The sequence below is a fragment of the Terrapene carolina genome, unplaced genomic scaffold (genome assembly GCF_002925995.2).
Source record: "Terrapene carolina triunguis isolate 2854851 unplaced genomic scaffold, T_m_triunguis-2.0 Scaffold33392, whole genome shotgun sequence".
Classification (NCBI taxonomy): Eukaryota; Metazoa; Chordata; order Testudines; family Emydidae; genus Terrapene; species Terrapene triunguis.
Genome location: NW_020697743.1, coordinates 2,815,852 through 2,831,686, shown reverse-complemented (window position 1 = coordinate 2,831,686; position 15,835 = coordinate 2,815,852). Strand labels below are relative to the sequence as shown.

At 48.9% G+C, this 15,835-nt stretch overlaps 1 protein-coding gene across 1 annotated transcript in view; it reads left to right on the top strand.

Annotated features, from left to right (window-relative positions):
* Positions 1 to 15,835, top strand: part of LOC113409452 (cyclin-G-associated kinase-like) — a 95,199-nt gene that overhangs the window by 58,269 nt on the left and 21,095 nt on the right. The window contains exon 22 of the mRNA XM_026663374.1: positions 84 to 254. Within this exon, the coding sequence (XP_026519159.1) occupies positions 84 to 254 (171 nt within the window). The remainder of the gene's footprint in view (positions 1 to 83; positions 255 to 15,835) is intronic.

The following is a 15,835-nucleotide window of genomic DNA, read 5'->3' as shown; positions in this document are numbered from 1 at the left end:
GGGTGTAAGTAAGTTTTTCCTGTGATTTTATTTGCAGTAACACCTGCCCTCAAGATAATTTTGTTTTCTGCCTCTTTCTTTAGCTGATCCGTTTGACCCATTCACAATGTCATCAGGATCTGAGAAGCCGACTCTGTCTGGTCCTGATCTCTTTGGAGACTTTCTTAATCCAAATGCAACATCTACATCTAGTATATTTCCTTCCACACACAGCGCACCACCTCCTTCTTCCAGCTCAGACTTCTTACATTTAGGTAAGTGTGCTTTTGGCATGATTTTTTGGTAAGGGTTTCTGTGGCTTTCCCCGGGTTTAGTTCTTTACTCTCTGTTTAGTCAAGGTTGATTAGCGTCTAACAGATCCTCTTGTTGTGACTGCTATTTTAATAAGCTCCATGTTCCCTGTGCACAGATGAACATGTCCAGCTGGTAGTATTTCCTGTATAGTGTTACTGTAGTAAGTCTTGGTACAATTATTTTGCTAAGATTGCTAATCTTTTGCTAATCCTGTGTTTAATTTTCTTCTGGAAGATGACAATGTAGAACTGAGGTTACACCGAGTGTTGTGTTTTCAATCTCATTAAATTACCTAGATTACTAAATGTAAATGTGATTTACATACTTAGGTTTGAATTAGGTTCTTAAGGTCTTGGAAAGGGAAAGTAGAGGAATACAAGTGATTGTGGAATAGGATCTGTTAAAAGAATGTTGTTTCCTTAAACATTTCCGAACTGAGGCTAGTTGGAACTACTTGTACTGAAGTAATTTTGTTAAAATATATTTATAGGCTACATTATATAATACTTGGAGCTAATCTAATTTGTTTCAATGGTTTCTTCCGGATACCATAGGTAAAATCCTTTTCTCCATGTGCTTCCTTTTAACACTATATCCAAGTTAGTTCTAATAATTACATAAAATTATTAATTTTCCATAAATGCAGATAGAACTAGTAATACAAACTATCACTCAATAGCAACTCACCAATATACTCATCAAAAGCAAATTTCAGTTTTCCAGTACTGTGTATGTAAAGTAACTCAACAGCATTTAAAGATTAAATCATCCATTTAGATTTTTCAGTTAACTCAGATACTATCCAATGAAGTTGTAGACTACATGTTTGCTTTACTAAACAGAAACAAGTTACTTGATTTGGACTGTAAAAATTTAAAAATATATATCCCTGTTAATTAAAAACTGAAGGTACAAGAATTCTGTGTCACCCTTTAAATTCTCAGTTTCTGGAATAAAGCTAAAATTAATCTTTGTGGATTTTCAATTTAATTTTTTTAATATTCAGTGAGATGTGATTCAGAAGTATAACTGTCATGCAGTAAATTTGCCATAATAGTTACACCTTCAGATTTTAATTTACTTGTAAAATCTGAAATCTGTGTTAGAAACATGTCTGAATTACGGAGCAAATAAAAAATACAGCACAGTCCATATCAGTATATGAACATCTTTCTGTGAAGGTAGTCCCTGAATAGGGCACTGGACTACCATTAAGAAAAACTTAGTTCTATTCTGGGTGTGGTGTTGATCTTCTGTAAAAACTTCACAACCCCTCTCTTTCGGTTTCTACAGCTGTAAAACGAGGATAATGAAGCTTAGCCACCCTTGTAAAAGACACAGATCTCAGAGTTTTCTAAATACGAGAAATATCTGTGCACATACTTTTAATCATAATGGGCAAAAGCAAAGTGAGCTCAAGCTGTACTTCCTACCTAGAACAAACCAATGCTATGCCACATATCCATGATGAATCGCCCAAGGAATAATGAAAGACCCTGGCATAAGGATACTCTTCTAAAACTCCACTTATTGGAAATTTCAGAGATGCTAATTCCCTAAAGGGGCTCATCCTCTTAGAGTTGTGGGAACAGTCTGCATCTTTTTTAAATAAAGGGCTAATGATGTCAGGTAAATGGGAGATTGGGGAGTGGCCTATCTAGAAGGCAAAGCAAATGAATGAAGAAAAACTATAGGTAGTGGGCTTAGGTCACTCTCTCCTGGGGATGGGAGCGGATGTTAAGGGAACACAGATGGCTACCACTTGCTGTGGCTCCTTAAAATATTTCTTGAAGTCTAATTTGGACCTATCAAGTTGTGTAAATGGTTAGTCTTTAACCACATGATATAACTGTTCGTTTGTCTTCACTCCCTGTCCCCTTTTGTTATTCACTTATTGCCTCTTGTCCCCAGGTTATAAGCAGTTTTGAGGCAGGGTGCAGGTCTCACTTTACTTTCGTACAGCACTAAGAGCAGGGCCCTGGTGGTGATTATGAGATTACTGTAATGTGAATACTAGACTGTATTCAAAAGCTTGTAAAGGTGAAATACCCACTCAGATAATTTAACAATGTCAAAACAGGAGCTCAGTGGGAAGGGACCCATTTAGAGTCAGGTTATATGTGCCATGGCATTTCAGGGGCACAGTTCTCCATTTTCTTAAGTTGGGTAGTTCTTACTGTCTCAGGAAGAGATCCTGCTAGATGGTTAACATGACAAATAGCATTGGCCTTTCCCTCAGGCGAGGTGCACACAATTTTTCTAAAACCTTGAAGTTCCCTGTGGAAGAGAGGTAGTTTCTGCACACCAGGACGGAGGCCAGATATCATAAGGCATGTTGGACAATATCCTCTGTGGGTCCTATGACTACTGCTCACTGCCACTGTGGGGATTTCGTTTCCTTTAATGTCAGAGGAAGTGCTGTGGTTTGGCAAAAGGTCAGCCATGCAACTTTTTCAGCTTTGCCAGGCAGTCAAGTAAAAGGCTAGGTAGGATAAATATGTGGAACCAGAAAAATGGTTGTGTGAGCTATATACAGTTAAGAGTGAGCTTACAAAGTGTGGATGATAGTAAGGGGATAGTAATACCTTTTCCTCACCTCTGTTTTTTCCTCTAGTTGACATTAGGGGCATTTTCTCCTTCTCAGAAGCTTGCTTTATGGAAAGGTGTTTTTTTTTTGGGACAACCTCTTGTACTTGATGGAGTAGTACTAGATTACTTTGCAGTGTGCCCTATTGCAATCTGAGTATTAGTCACATATAAATGGTATCCAAAACTGGGCATGGCAGTATTGGATCCCACACTAGTTTGTCCTTAAAATGAGAGGCCAATCAAAGGGATATGGCTGGACATACCTTGTCTATATCGGGGTAGGCAACCTGTGGCACCCGTGCCGAAGGCAGCACGCGAGTTGATTTTCAGTGGCACTCTCACTGCCTGGGTCCTGGCCACTGGTCCGGGGGGCTCTGCATTTTAATTTAATTTCAAATGAAGCTTCTTAAACATTTTGAAACCTTATTTACTTTACATACAACAATAGTTTAGTTATATATTACAGACTTATAGAAAGAGACCTTCTAAAAAGGTTAAAATGTATGACTGGCACGCGAAATCTTAAATTAGAGTGAATAAATGAAGACTCGGCACACCACTTCTGAAAGGTTGCTGACCCCTGGTCTATATTGTAAATCAGTGTAATTATCATGTTATGCTCTCACTAGGTTTATAAAACCACCCACACTGGACTCATTTCAAAGCAAGATATTACTTGAAAATGATTTTCCCTTTGCAAAATTGAAGCAGATGCCAGGTATGTGTGTAGGGGAATCTTTCATGCTTTAGGGCAAGGTGCAATTGTTTAATGATGCAGGAAAACTGAATATACACGTTACCAATTCTCTCATGAATCACATCTGAAACTAGGGATAATATAGAAGTGCAGGGATTGTTGACTAATACCAAGCAGTAAAGAATTTTTTCTTCTCTTAAAGGTGTATCCCAATACTTGTTTCTTTACACAATGGTAAGGCCCATTTGCATATTCTCAGCTGAGCTGCAGTATTACTGATCAATATGAAGGCTGTCTGATGATAAATCATCACTTGTGCAACTGAAAATAATGGCATAGAAAGTTCTTCTTCGAGTGCTTGCTCATATCGATTCCAATTAAGTGTGCGCGCGCCGCGTGCACGATCGTCGGAGAATTTTCTACCCTAGCAACACCCGGTGGGTCGGCTGTGGAGCCCCCTGGAGTGGCGCCTTCATGGCGCTGGATATATACCCCAGCCGACCCAGCGCCCCCTCAGTTCCTTCTTACCGCCCCTGACGGTCGTTGGAACTGTGGAGCACGGCATAGCTGTTCTCCACTCTCACTAGCTTATCCTTCAATTCTTGTAGATAGTTCTAGTTATAGTTGTTTTTACTCTTTAGATAGTTATTCATTATAGTTTTGATATAGTTGTAAATAGTTAGCGGGGGTTAAGGGGGTTGTTCTCCCCCCTTTTTCCCCCGGCGCATAGCCTGGCTCATGCCCAAGGCTCCTGGCTTTAAGCGGTGCGCGTCCTGCGCTAAGCCTATGCCGACGAGCGACCCGCATAACTCCTGTCTGAAGTGCCTCGGAGAATCCCATCAGGCAGATAAGTGTCAGATCTGTAAGGCCTTCAAACCGAGAACGAGAAAGGAGCGGGACTTTAGGCTTCGGCAGCTCCTAATGGAGGCGGCACTTAGCCCGGATCCTCCCTCGGCGCTCCCAGCCCCGGCGCCGAGCGCCTCGGTGCGCAGCGCCCCGGCGGCTCCGACCGGTACTGCACCGCAGGCTGAATCAGACAAGTCCTCACGGCACCGGCCGCCTTCGGCACCGCACCCGCCACAAGGGACTCGGCGCCGGTCCATATCTCCGGGCCACAAGAAAGCCCGTAAGGCGCAGGAGACTGCTGTCCTGAAGACGCCGGCTCCCCCGGTGCCGGGGGTAGAGCCGCGTCCGTCTGCGGACCGACAGAAGCAAGTCCCTCCTGCACCGTCGACTCCGGCGCCGCGGCCGTTGAGTCCGGTGCACACAGAATCACCACCTCGGTCGGTGGTGGAGCCCTGTCTCCCTTCCACCCCGGAGACGTTTGCGACGGCCAGGGACCTTATTGCGCTCACGGAGCCGGCACCGCCTCCACCTACGGCACTGGTGGCTCCCCGCGCACTACAATCCAGGGGCAAGCCTGCCCTGCTGCGCCCGCCGTCTCCGGCCCGGGACTTCCGGCACCGCTCCAGATCTCGGAGCAGGTCCCGACGCCGCTCGCAGTCCCGGCGCCGACTATCACCTCGGCACCGGTCGTACTCGCGGCCAAGGTCTTCTTCCCGGCACCGCTCTACGTCTCGGCACCGTCACGATCATCGGTACCGATCGGACTCCAGACGTAGTTCCCGGCACCGGTATGAGCGTCGTTCGACTTTGAGGGGCCGCTCCCGGTACCAGCTCTCGTCGCGGTCGTCGTCCCGCTCGAGGTCCGGATCTCGGCACCGGCAGGGCTACCGGCACCGATCCCGATCCCGCTCACCGGCACCGCGCAGGGACCGATCCCCTTACGACCGGCACCGATCGGCACCGTACCATCCGGAGCCGGTTTCAACGCGCTCAGCACCACCTTGGCCCTCGAGATCGGCATCTCGTTCCTCCGAGCGGGCCTCCAGATCGGCGTACCCTCCTCAGGGTCAGGCAGCTACGTCTGACTTGGGCCATTGGCAGGAGGCGGCCAAGGACCCTGTGCAGGGACCTGCGCACTGGTCCTTTTGGACTCCGTGGGCCTATCATCAGGCGCAGGGGGCTCCACCACCATCAGCCTCTCGCTCGGCACGTTCCGAGCCCAGGGCCCCGGAGGCCACCATCTCCCGCCCTCCCCCAGGGGGCATGGAGGCTCCCGTGCCTACACCAACTGAGGCCCTGGACCCAGGGACAGGCGATGCCCAGCTTCATGAACCCCTGGAGCAGGACCCGCCATTAGACCCCTTGCCACCGGAGGCATCCTCCTCATCTTCCCCAGATGAGGGCACAACCGCCACGGGTCCGCCCCCTATAGACCTTCGGGCCCACCAAGACCTATTGCGCCGGGTGGCACGTAATATGGATCTCCAGGCGGAGGAGATCGTAGAGGTACAGGACCCGGTGGTGAGCATCCTCTCCGCTGATGCCCCATCCAGAGTGGCACTACCTCTCATACGCACGATTCAGGCTAATGCCACTTCAATACGGCAAACCCCTGCCTCTATCCCACCCACAGCCAGAGGTGTGGAAAGAAAGTACTTTGTCCCTTCAAAGGATTATGAGTACCTATATACCCATCCCCAACCGTGCTCACTAGTGGTGTCATCGGTGAACGCACGGGAGCGCCACGGCCAGCAGGCTGCAGCGCCCAAATCGAAGGATGCTAAGCACTTCGATTTGTTTGGACGCAAGGTGTATTCGGCGGGGGGGCTTCAACTTAGAGCGGCCAACCAGCAGGCGCTCTTGAGCCTCTATAACTTTAATTCCTGGACCTCGATGGGAAAATTTAAAGAACTGGTCCCCCAAGACTCCAGGGAAGAGTTCGGGGCCTTAGTAGAGGAGGGTAAGAAGGTGGCACGTACCTCCTTACAAGCCTCCTTAGACATTGCAGACTCGGCCGCTAGAACACTAGCCTCAGGTATAGCCATGCGGCGAATCTCCTGGCTCCGGGTCTCAGGCTTGCCGCCTGAACTTCAGCAGACTTTACAGGATTTACCCTTTGAGGGCCAGGGCCTGTTCTCCGAGAAGACGGACTCTCGTCTGCAGAGCCTTAAGGACTTGAGAACAATCATGTGCTCCCTGGGGATGCATGTCCCAGGGCCTCAGCGCAGACCCTTTAGGCCCCAGCCTCAAAGGTTCTACCCTCCCCCGCCTCGTCCGAGACAGGACTTTGCCAGAAGGTGGGGCCGAGGTGGTAGGCGAAGGTCGACCGGCCCTCAACCGGCTCAAAACCAGGGGCCACCTAGGCCACCTTCAGACCCTAGGCAGAACTTTTGAAGGTGCGGTCGAGGACGGCACCTCAGCCAGTATCCAGGATCCAACTCCCTCATTTCAGAATCGCCTTTCCCATTTCCACCGTGCTTGGTCCCTTATAACCTCGGACCGTTGGGTCCTTCGCATGGTGGAGAGGGGATACGCTCTCCAATTTTCTTCGTTTCTCCCCCTCCCACTCCCCCTCCCTGTCCCTCTTCAGAGACCCTTCTCACGAGCAACTCCTTACACAGGAGGTTTTTGGGCTCCTCTCTATGGGGGCCATAGAGGAGGTTCCGCCAGAGTTAAGGGGCAGGGGGTTTTATTCCCGCTACTTCCTGATCCCCAAGTCAAAAGGGTATCTGCGACCCATCTTAGACTTGCGCGGGCTCAACAAATTCATAGTAAAGTTGAAGTTCCGCATGGTATCATTGGGGACCATTATCCCTTCCCTGGATCCTGGAGACTGGTTCGCCGCCCTCGACATGAAGGACGCATATTTCCACATAGCGATCTATCCGCCTCACAGGCGCTTCCTGCGATTTGTAGTAAACAAGGTGCACTACCAATTTGCAGTCCTTCCCTTCGGCTTGTCCTCGGCTCCCAGGGTGTTCACAAAGTGTGTGGCGGTCGTCGCGGCATACCTTCATCGACAAGGGATACAGGTGTTCCCGTATTTAGACGACTGGCTGGTACGCGGCTGCACCAGAGACCAAGTTCAAGATCATGTTCACATAGTGACACAAACTTTCCACGAGCTGGGCATTCTACTCAACAGAGAGAAGTCCACTCTAGTGCCAACCCAGAGGATAGAATTTATTGGAGCAATCCTAAACTCCAGATGTGCCCGAGCCATTCTACCAGACAACTGCTTTCATACCATCTCAAGCGTCATTCAAGGCCTCAGGGCATTTCCGATTACTACAATAAAGACATGCCTCGCCCTGTTGGATCACATGGCCTCGTGCACTTTCGTAACCAGGCATGCCAGACTACGGCTTCGCCCACTACAGGCTTGGGTATCATCGGTGTACCGTCCTCACCGGGACAACCTGAACATGGTGGTCACGGTTCCGTGCTCGGTCTTGACTTCCCTCACCTGGTGGTTGGATCGCACAGCGGTCTGTGCAGGAGTGCCGTTTCACGCCCCACAACCCTCCCTCCACCTAGTCACGGACGCTTCATCTCTAGGATGGGGCGCTCACCTCGGGGAGCACCATACCCAGGGCCTGTGGACCGCACCCCAACTAGCCCTGCACACCAATGTTCGAGAGCTGATGGCGGTGCGCCTGGCATGCCAGGCTTTTCTCAATCTCCTACAGGACCGTTGCGTGTTGGTTCTCACCGACAACACCACGGCCATGTTTTACATCAACAAGCAAGGCGGAGCCCACTCATCGCTCCTATGCAAAGAAGCCATTCGCCTGTGGGACTTCTGCATCGCCCACTCGATACATCTCACGGCATCGTTCCTCCCTGGAGTCCAGAATACGCTGGCGGACCGTCTCAGCAGGTCCTTCCAGACGCACGAGTGGTCAATTCGCCCGGACATCATCTATTCCGTCTTCCAGAGGTGGGGATTTCCCCAGGTCGACCTGTTTGCGTCTCGGGCCAACAGGAAGTGCCAGGCATTCTGCTCCCTACAAGGGCGAGCTCTAGGCTCTGTGTCGGACGCATTCCTTCTAACCTGGAAAGACCACCTGTTCTACGCTTTCCCTCCATTTCCACTGGTCCACAGGGTACTGCTCAAGATCCGCAGAGACCAGGCACGGGTAATTCTAGTCGCTCCAGCTTGGCCAAGGCAGCACTGGTACACCACACTGTTGGAGCTTTCGGTTCAAACACCGATCATGCTTCCCTTGTGTCCAGATCTCATCTCTCAGGACCACGGCCGACTGTGTCACCCCGACCTGCAATCGCTCCACCTCACAGCGTGGATGCTCCATGGCTGAATCGGACAGAGCGGCAATGCTCGCAGCCCGTCCAGCAGATTCTGCTGGGAAGTAGAAAGCCCTCTACACGGACCACTTACTTAGCCAAGTGGAAACGTTTCTCCGGTTGGTGCGAGCAACAAGCTACGTCCCCCTTGCAGGCGCCTATTCCTCTCATACTGGAATATCTCCTATCCCTAAAACAGCAGGGCTTGGCGATATCTTCAATCAGGGTCCACCTCGCCGCTATTTCGGCGTTCCACCCAGGAGAACTCGCGTCCTCGGTCTTCTCTAACCCGATGGTCGTTAGATTCCTCAAGGGCTTATACCGGCTGTACCCGCAGCAACGCCAGCCCGTTCCGACGTGGGACCTCAACCTGGTTCTTTCCAAGCTCACAGGGCCTCCGTTCGAACCATCGGCTACCTGTTCACTCCTGTACCTATCCTGGAAGACAGCCTTCCTTGTAGCCATCACCTCAGCACGGCGCGTTTCCGAACTCAGAGCGCTTACGTCCGAGCCCCCATACACGGTGTTCCATAAGGACAAGGTGCAGCTTCGCCCCCACCCTGCCTTTCTTCCCAAGGTGGTTTCACCTTTCCACGTGAACCAGGATATATTTCTCCCAGTCTTCCATCCGAAGCCACACGCTACTCGTCAAGACCAGCGTTTGCATTCTTTGGACGTACGCAGGGCCCTGGCTTTCTATATTGACCGTACAAAGCCATTTCGGAGGACGACGCAACTCTTCGTTGCGGTGGCCGACCGGATGAAAGGCTCACCGATCTCCTCACAGTGCCTCTCCTCTTGGATCACGTCCTGTATTCGTGCTTGCTACGACCTGGCCGGTGTCCCGACGCCGCACCTCACCGCACACTCCACGAGGGCACAGGCCTCCTCGACTGCCTTCCTGGCTCAAGTCCCGATCCAGGACATTTGTAGAGCTGCAGTTTGGTCATCGGTCCACACATTCGCTGCTCACTATGCGCTGGTGCAACAATCCAGAGACGATGCTGCATTCGGGTCAGCGGTTCTGCACACAGCAATATCTCACTCCGACCCCGCCACCTAGGTAGGGCTTGGGAGTCACCTAATTGGAATCGATATGAGCAAGCACTCGAAGAAGAAAAGACGGTTACTCACCGTTGTAACTGTTGTTCTTCGAGATGTGTTGCTCATATCCATTCCAAAACCCGCCCCCCTTCCCCACTGTCAGAGTAGCCGGCAAGAAGGAACTGAGGGGGCGCTTGGTCGGCTGGGGTATATATCAAGCGCCATGAAGGCGCCACTCCAGGGGGCTCCACAGCCGACCCACCGGGTGTTGCTAGGGTAGAAAATTCTCCGACGATCGTGCACATGGCGCGCGCACACCTAATTGGAATGGATATGAGCAACACATCTCGAAGAACAACAGTTACAACGGTGAGTAACCGTCTTTTTCAGTATCTACTTAGATAACAAGTGTCGCTTGGAAGAGGAATTTTTTGGTAGGAAATTAGAGCAGACCAAGGGGAAAAAGCCTTTGCATGGATTTAGAATCCTACCCTGTATCTAACTCTCAGAGGCTGTCTCTCACAGCTTCCTGGGTAGTTCTGTCATTTGTTGGTTTGATGAACGAAGGGCTTGGTGGAGTTGTGATGGTTGCCTGAATTCATCAGCCACAGTCACTGGGAGCAAGTCCATATCAAGATCTAGACTAGTTCACCTATCGTGTAATGTTCTGAACAATTACAGTACATGTACTGCACTACCTACTGTCCCAGCCTGTTTTGTAACAAAAAAGTAAACCTACTTTTTTCAGTTTAGTTTGCTGGAAACCTGCTCATCTGGAGCCACACAAGTTCTGTCTACACTACAGAGCTGACCATGTTAAAATACAATTATGAATCCTAGTTTTGAAAAAGCCATGTTATACCATTTTAGGGAATTGTTTTGAAGGGACTGTCAACCTGAATTCTGAGTTGACTAGTTTAAAGAAATAGAATCTGGAGGGGTTTTTTGTTTTAATAGGATGCCCTTTAAATAATACCCAGAATAAAAATGAAGAAATTCCTCGAATAAGGCATTCTGCTCCCTGCTAATATTTTATATGGGTTTTTGGGACAGTTGAGAAACCAGCTACCTGGTTATTCAAGGGAATAGCAAACTTGTGCAGTTGGCAGCACTTTGTGTAGGGTCAGAGGAAACAAGTTGAACGTGGGACTTTCCATTTACAGTGATGTTAGGTGTTATAGCAATAGCAGATATGAAGCTGTCTTTAAGAAGTGCTTGCAGGCTTACTGACACTTGAATCCTGATGGATACATCTGCCTAAACATGACAGGATTGTAGTAGCATCCTTGCTGGGCCAGGTGGCCTAGTGGTTAGCATCCACTCATCTTGGGCGGGGGGGAAGGGTAGTAGTAGGAGAGAGTGGGTCCACCCACTCCACCACGCTCTGACCCAAGGCCCTCAAAGTGTCAGCAACATTGACCCCTGGAGTGGGGTGGGAGTGAACTCTCTGTTTTACCCTCCTTGGGTCTCTTGCTACCACTGCTCCCTCTGGTCCCAGATACGGAAAAAGAAAATAAAAAGGAAACCAAACCGTTAGCCTCACTGGGCTCAGCATAGCATCCTGGTGCTTCAGGGAGGCGTCTGTAATCCCTTTTCCAGGGGCCCGCAGGGGTAGCTCTGCACTTCTCCCCACTTCTGAGCTGGGTTGCTCCCTTTTGAACTCTGCAGGGTTGGAGGGACGGGGCTAGCTGGGCCCAGTACTGTCCTTTTACTCCTTCTGTCCCAGCGTGGGTTTGTACACCCCATCACGAGGCTATTTTAACATGGCTGCAAGATGTTCTGTCCGCACAGGCAAAAAGAAACCGTTTAGGCCGCAACCATGATAAAATATGTCTATTTGTGTAGTTTAGACAATGCCTAAAGGCCCTTATGCACTTCAGGTAGGGGAACTGGGGCACACTGTTCCACTTTGTCATGTAGGCAGGATGGAGCAAAGCAAACGGGCAAAAATATTAAAAATCACTGAATTTGCAGTATAAACTAACAAGATATCTCCTTGTCAATTGCTGGAAATGGGCCATTTTCATTACCACTACAAAGTTTTTTTTTTCCTCTCCTGCTGATAAAAACTCACCTTAACTGATCACTCTCCTTATAGTGTGTATGGTAACACCCATTGTTTCATGTTCTCTGTGTGTGTGTGTGTGTGTGTATCTATCTATCTATTTAGCTTCCTACTGTATTTTTTCCACTGCATGCATCCGATGAAGTGGGCTGTAGCCCGCGAAAGCTTATGCTCAAATAAATTTGTTAGTCTCTAAGGTGCCCCAAGTACTCCTGTTCTTTTTGTGGATACAAACTAACACGACTGCTACTCTGAAACTTTACAAAACTAGTTACCTAGTTAGACCATTCCCTGCCCCAAAGATCATGCAAACTAGTGTTTACAGAAAAATAGTACAGTTCACCCACATAAAAACTGAGATCACCAGTGGTGTCAGTCTGCGGGGGAAATGAGAGAGGAAGCACTAGGATGCCAGTGAAGGCAGTCAAAGGCAGTCTTTCCCGTTAGGAGGTTGTCTTTTCATGCAGTTAACTATGTTCATTTAGGACAGAGGTGGGCAAACTATGGCCTGTGGGCCACATCCAGCCCACGGGATCCTCTTGCCTGGCCCCTGAGCTCCTGGCCCGGGAGGCTAGCCCCCGGCCCCTCCCCTGCTGTTCCCCCACCCCCGCAGCCTCAGCTCACTGCGCCACCGGCGCAATGCTGTGGGCGGCGGGGCTGCAGAGCCACGGCTTGACCCGGTGCTCTGTGCTGCACGGTGGCGGGGCTGGCTCCAGCCAGGTGGCGCGGCTGCCTGTCCTGGAGCTCTGGGTGGAACAGTTGTAGCGCCACCAGCCACCGTGTTCCAGGCAGGGAGCGGGGGGGGGGGGAAGGGTGTTGGATAGAGGGCAGGGGAGTTCGGGGTGGTGCTCAGGGGACGGGGGTGTGGATGGGGGCGGAGCGGTCAGTGGAGATCAGAGCATACAGGAAAAGCAGGAGTGATGGATACAGCTTTCTCTAGAGCTGAGACTGGAGTGAAGAGGGAATTGTGTGTATTGATGCAGGCCTCAGGCTATGAGGACATCAATTGGACCCTCTACCCACCAACCTCACAGGAGCCTGCCTTGCAGCAGTTCTAACCTAAATTCCCCAACCAGCCCTCCTGGATGCCAGGTGGAAGGTGAAAAAGCCCACACAGCAATGTGCCAGTTTTGTCATATGGGCAAAATCCCTTTCAGAACCCCAAACTGGTGATAAACCAAGCTCCTGGCACCCCTGAGATCCAGCAACTAGATTAAGGGTGGGAAGGATGTGGCTGAAAGGAGTCCACAAAGTGTATAAATTCCCCTCCCCCCCTGCCCAAGCAAGGAACAGACAGAAGCCAATCGCCTGGTCACAGCACCACCCCAACTGTCCATTGGCAACAGCAGTGGACACAACAGGGCCAGATGCAGCATGTGGTCCCCTGCTGTTGTCCCCTAAGCCTTGCACCATGGGGTGGGAAGAGAGAAATAGCCATCCCCACACAGTGAAGGCAGGGAGGAGAGGGGAGAAAAGGAATGGGCATGTGGCATACTGCCTCAGCTGTTCCAATTCAGATCTTTTCCTGCCCCAGAAAGAGTCTCCAATGTTCCCACCCCATCAAAGCTGTGCCCCGGCTAGTGGGGGGAGCATTAATTGAACTTTTTGCGGCAATTCCCCCAGTAGCATTTGCTCTGTTGCACGTGTTTAATGATGACCCAAAGTCTGAAACATTTTGTATGAAATTTCTTCTTTGCCATAACTAATGGATTCAGAAAATCAGCTGACGTTGCTTAGCACTGAGGTGTGGTGTTCCATAGATAAACTGAGCCAATATTACTTGTACTGAGCCTTCTTTTACTCTATGGATGAGTGAATTGCAATTGGATTTTTGTATTCTTCTTTTGTGGCTGTTATGGATAATGGTTACAGTACAGCCCAGGTAAGTACGCCTTGGTTAAATTATGAAAAAGACTCTGCTATGCCCCCTCCTCCCCAGGACTGACTAGTGTTTTCTTAATCCTCATGTCACTGGAGAGCTTCTTAAAGGCTGGCTGGCAGCAAAGATGGTGCTTGTCACCATGGTGAAGAGCATGGCATGCTCTAAAATCCTCATTCACTGAAACAGAAATATCCTCAGGTTTCAGGTGCTCCCTCCCCCTCCCCACCCCCCCGAACCAGGAAATGGATCTCTACAATTGCAAGCTTGTGTGTCACATGAAGAGAGAACAATTCTAATCCCTCCTTTCAGTCTGTATCTCTGATCACCCATTGCCCTAGCAGTCAAGAAAAGAGAGAGCACAAATGCATTGCAAAATTGTGTATTATTCCTGTTTTAGTTTCTCAGCAAACTGTTGGAGGGAATGTTCAAAGCTAACATGAGGTGCTAAATATTATTTACTAATAAATGCCAATGTATCTAGCACTTCTGACTCTGAAAGGGCACCAAATATTTGTGTCCTTTCAGAGTCAGAAAAGCCCATTTTTCTCCTCTTCAGTGATTCCCTAATGAGATTGTTGTTCGGCATTTGTCATCAGATTTCCTTTGGCAGCAAACTGGTGTCTCACAGGCTCCATAAAACCCAGCAGAAATGGGGGAGGTAGGTTGCTGTTAGGGATCTCTCAGATTTACCTCCAGAATGAAAACTCTTCAGTACGGTGTCTGAAGTGGATCTCTGGGCTTCCCCCCCCCCCCCCTTGTGGTCAGGTTTATGCATTTATTTTAATAAGAAATGTAGAGAATGCGAAGATAATTGTAGTGCTGTTAACTTAAGGGAGTGTTGTACAGTAAGAGGCAAAACCCACTGAGTGAAAAGAAGCACAGACTGGGGTACGGTGACCTGAAATGCAAGTGCAAAGGAGAGCAACTTCTTTAGCGAGAGACCGAGAGAGACCATGTCCAGAGCGCTACCACGGATGTGTAGAGCAAAACACAAGCACAGCTAGGGTCATTTGAATCGAGAAGCAATTTTAAACTCATTAAAAAGTGAATTAGTAGTATTGTCCATGTTCATTAAAATAATCCACTGTAATGAGATGGAGTGAACTCAGTGTCGGAGCAGTGATGGGTGCGTATAATTCAATAATAAAGGAATGAGTAAGTTTCATGGGCAGTAAATAATCACCAGACCTCATTAGATTGTAGGGAAGAGCTATAACAGTTGATCATAATTAGAAGTTGAACAAGTGTAGGCTTGAGTGTCTTCTGCTGTTATTTGCAACTTGGAATAACCTGTTGGAGGGACTAGTTTGAACAAGTAGTTTCATTGTCTTCAGAGAGAGGATGGTTATTCACTTAGGAGCTATATTATGCCCTAGCTCACTTGCCTCTTGTAACCTTTATCAGAAACTAGCTGTCCTCTATCCCGATGTCTTCTGTTACATGCAGCAACAGAGAAGTACTTTGGCTTGAGGAATCTGCTAAAATGATCAGTGGTGAGGTAGCTAAGATTGAATATATGGTATGATACTTCAGTGCTGACATTTTAAGGTGTCCTCATTAGGATCCAGAGTTAACATTCTATTTAGATGAACAAGTCAGTTAGACATAATTCCTATTTTAAAGGATTTCTTTGCAACCATAAGTGCCACGGACTTAATTTTTTTAATTAAACAATTTGAACATAAGGGGCTAGAAAAAGGAGACTTAGCAAATACAGAGCTTCAGATTATATTCTGTTAAACCAGATTTTCAGAGTATTCCACACACACTGGGTGATGGTGCTGTCTTTTCTCAGCCTCCAAAAAGTGAGGCTCTTTGGATTTGGAAGACTGAGAGATTTGGAAAAATCATAATGTTTTCCTGAGTCGTGGTGATTGGGTTACAGTGCCTGGTTCTGGTAGCTGTCCTGGGTTGATGCTAAACTATATGCCAGCTTCACCAAAGAACTTTTCACTTGCAGTCTGTATTTCTGGTCACCCATTGCCCTAGCAGTCAAGAAAAGAGAGAGCACAAATGTGTTGCAAAATTGTGTATTACACCTCTACCCCGATATAACATGAATTCAGATATAACGCAGTAAAGCAGCGCTCCGGGGGGGGGGGGGGGGGGGGGG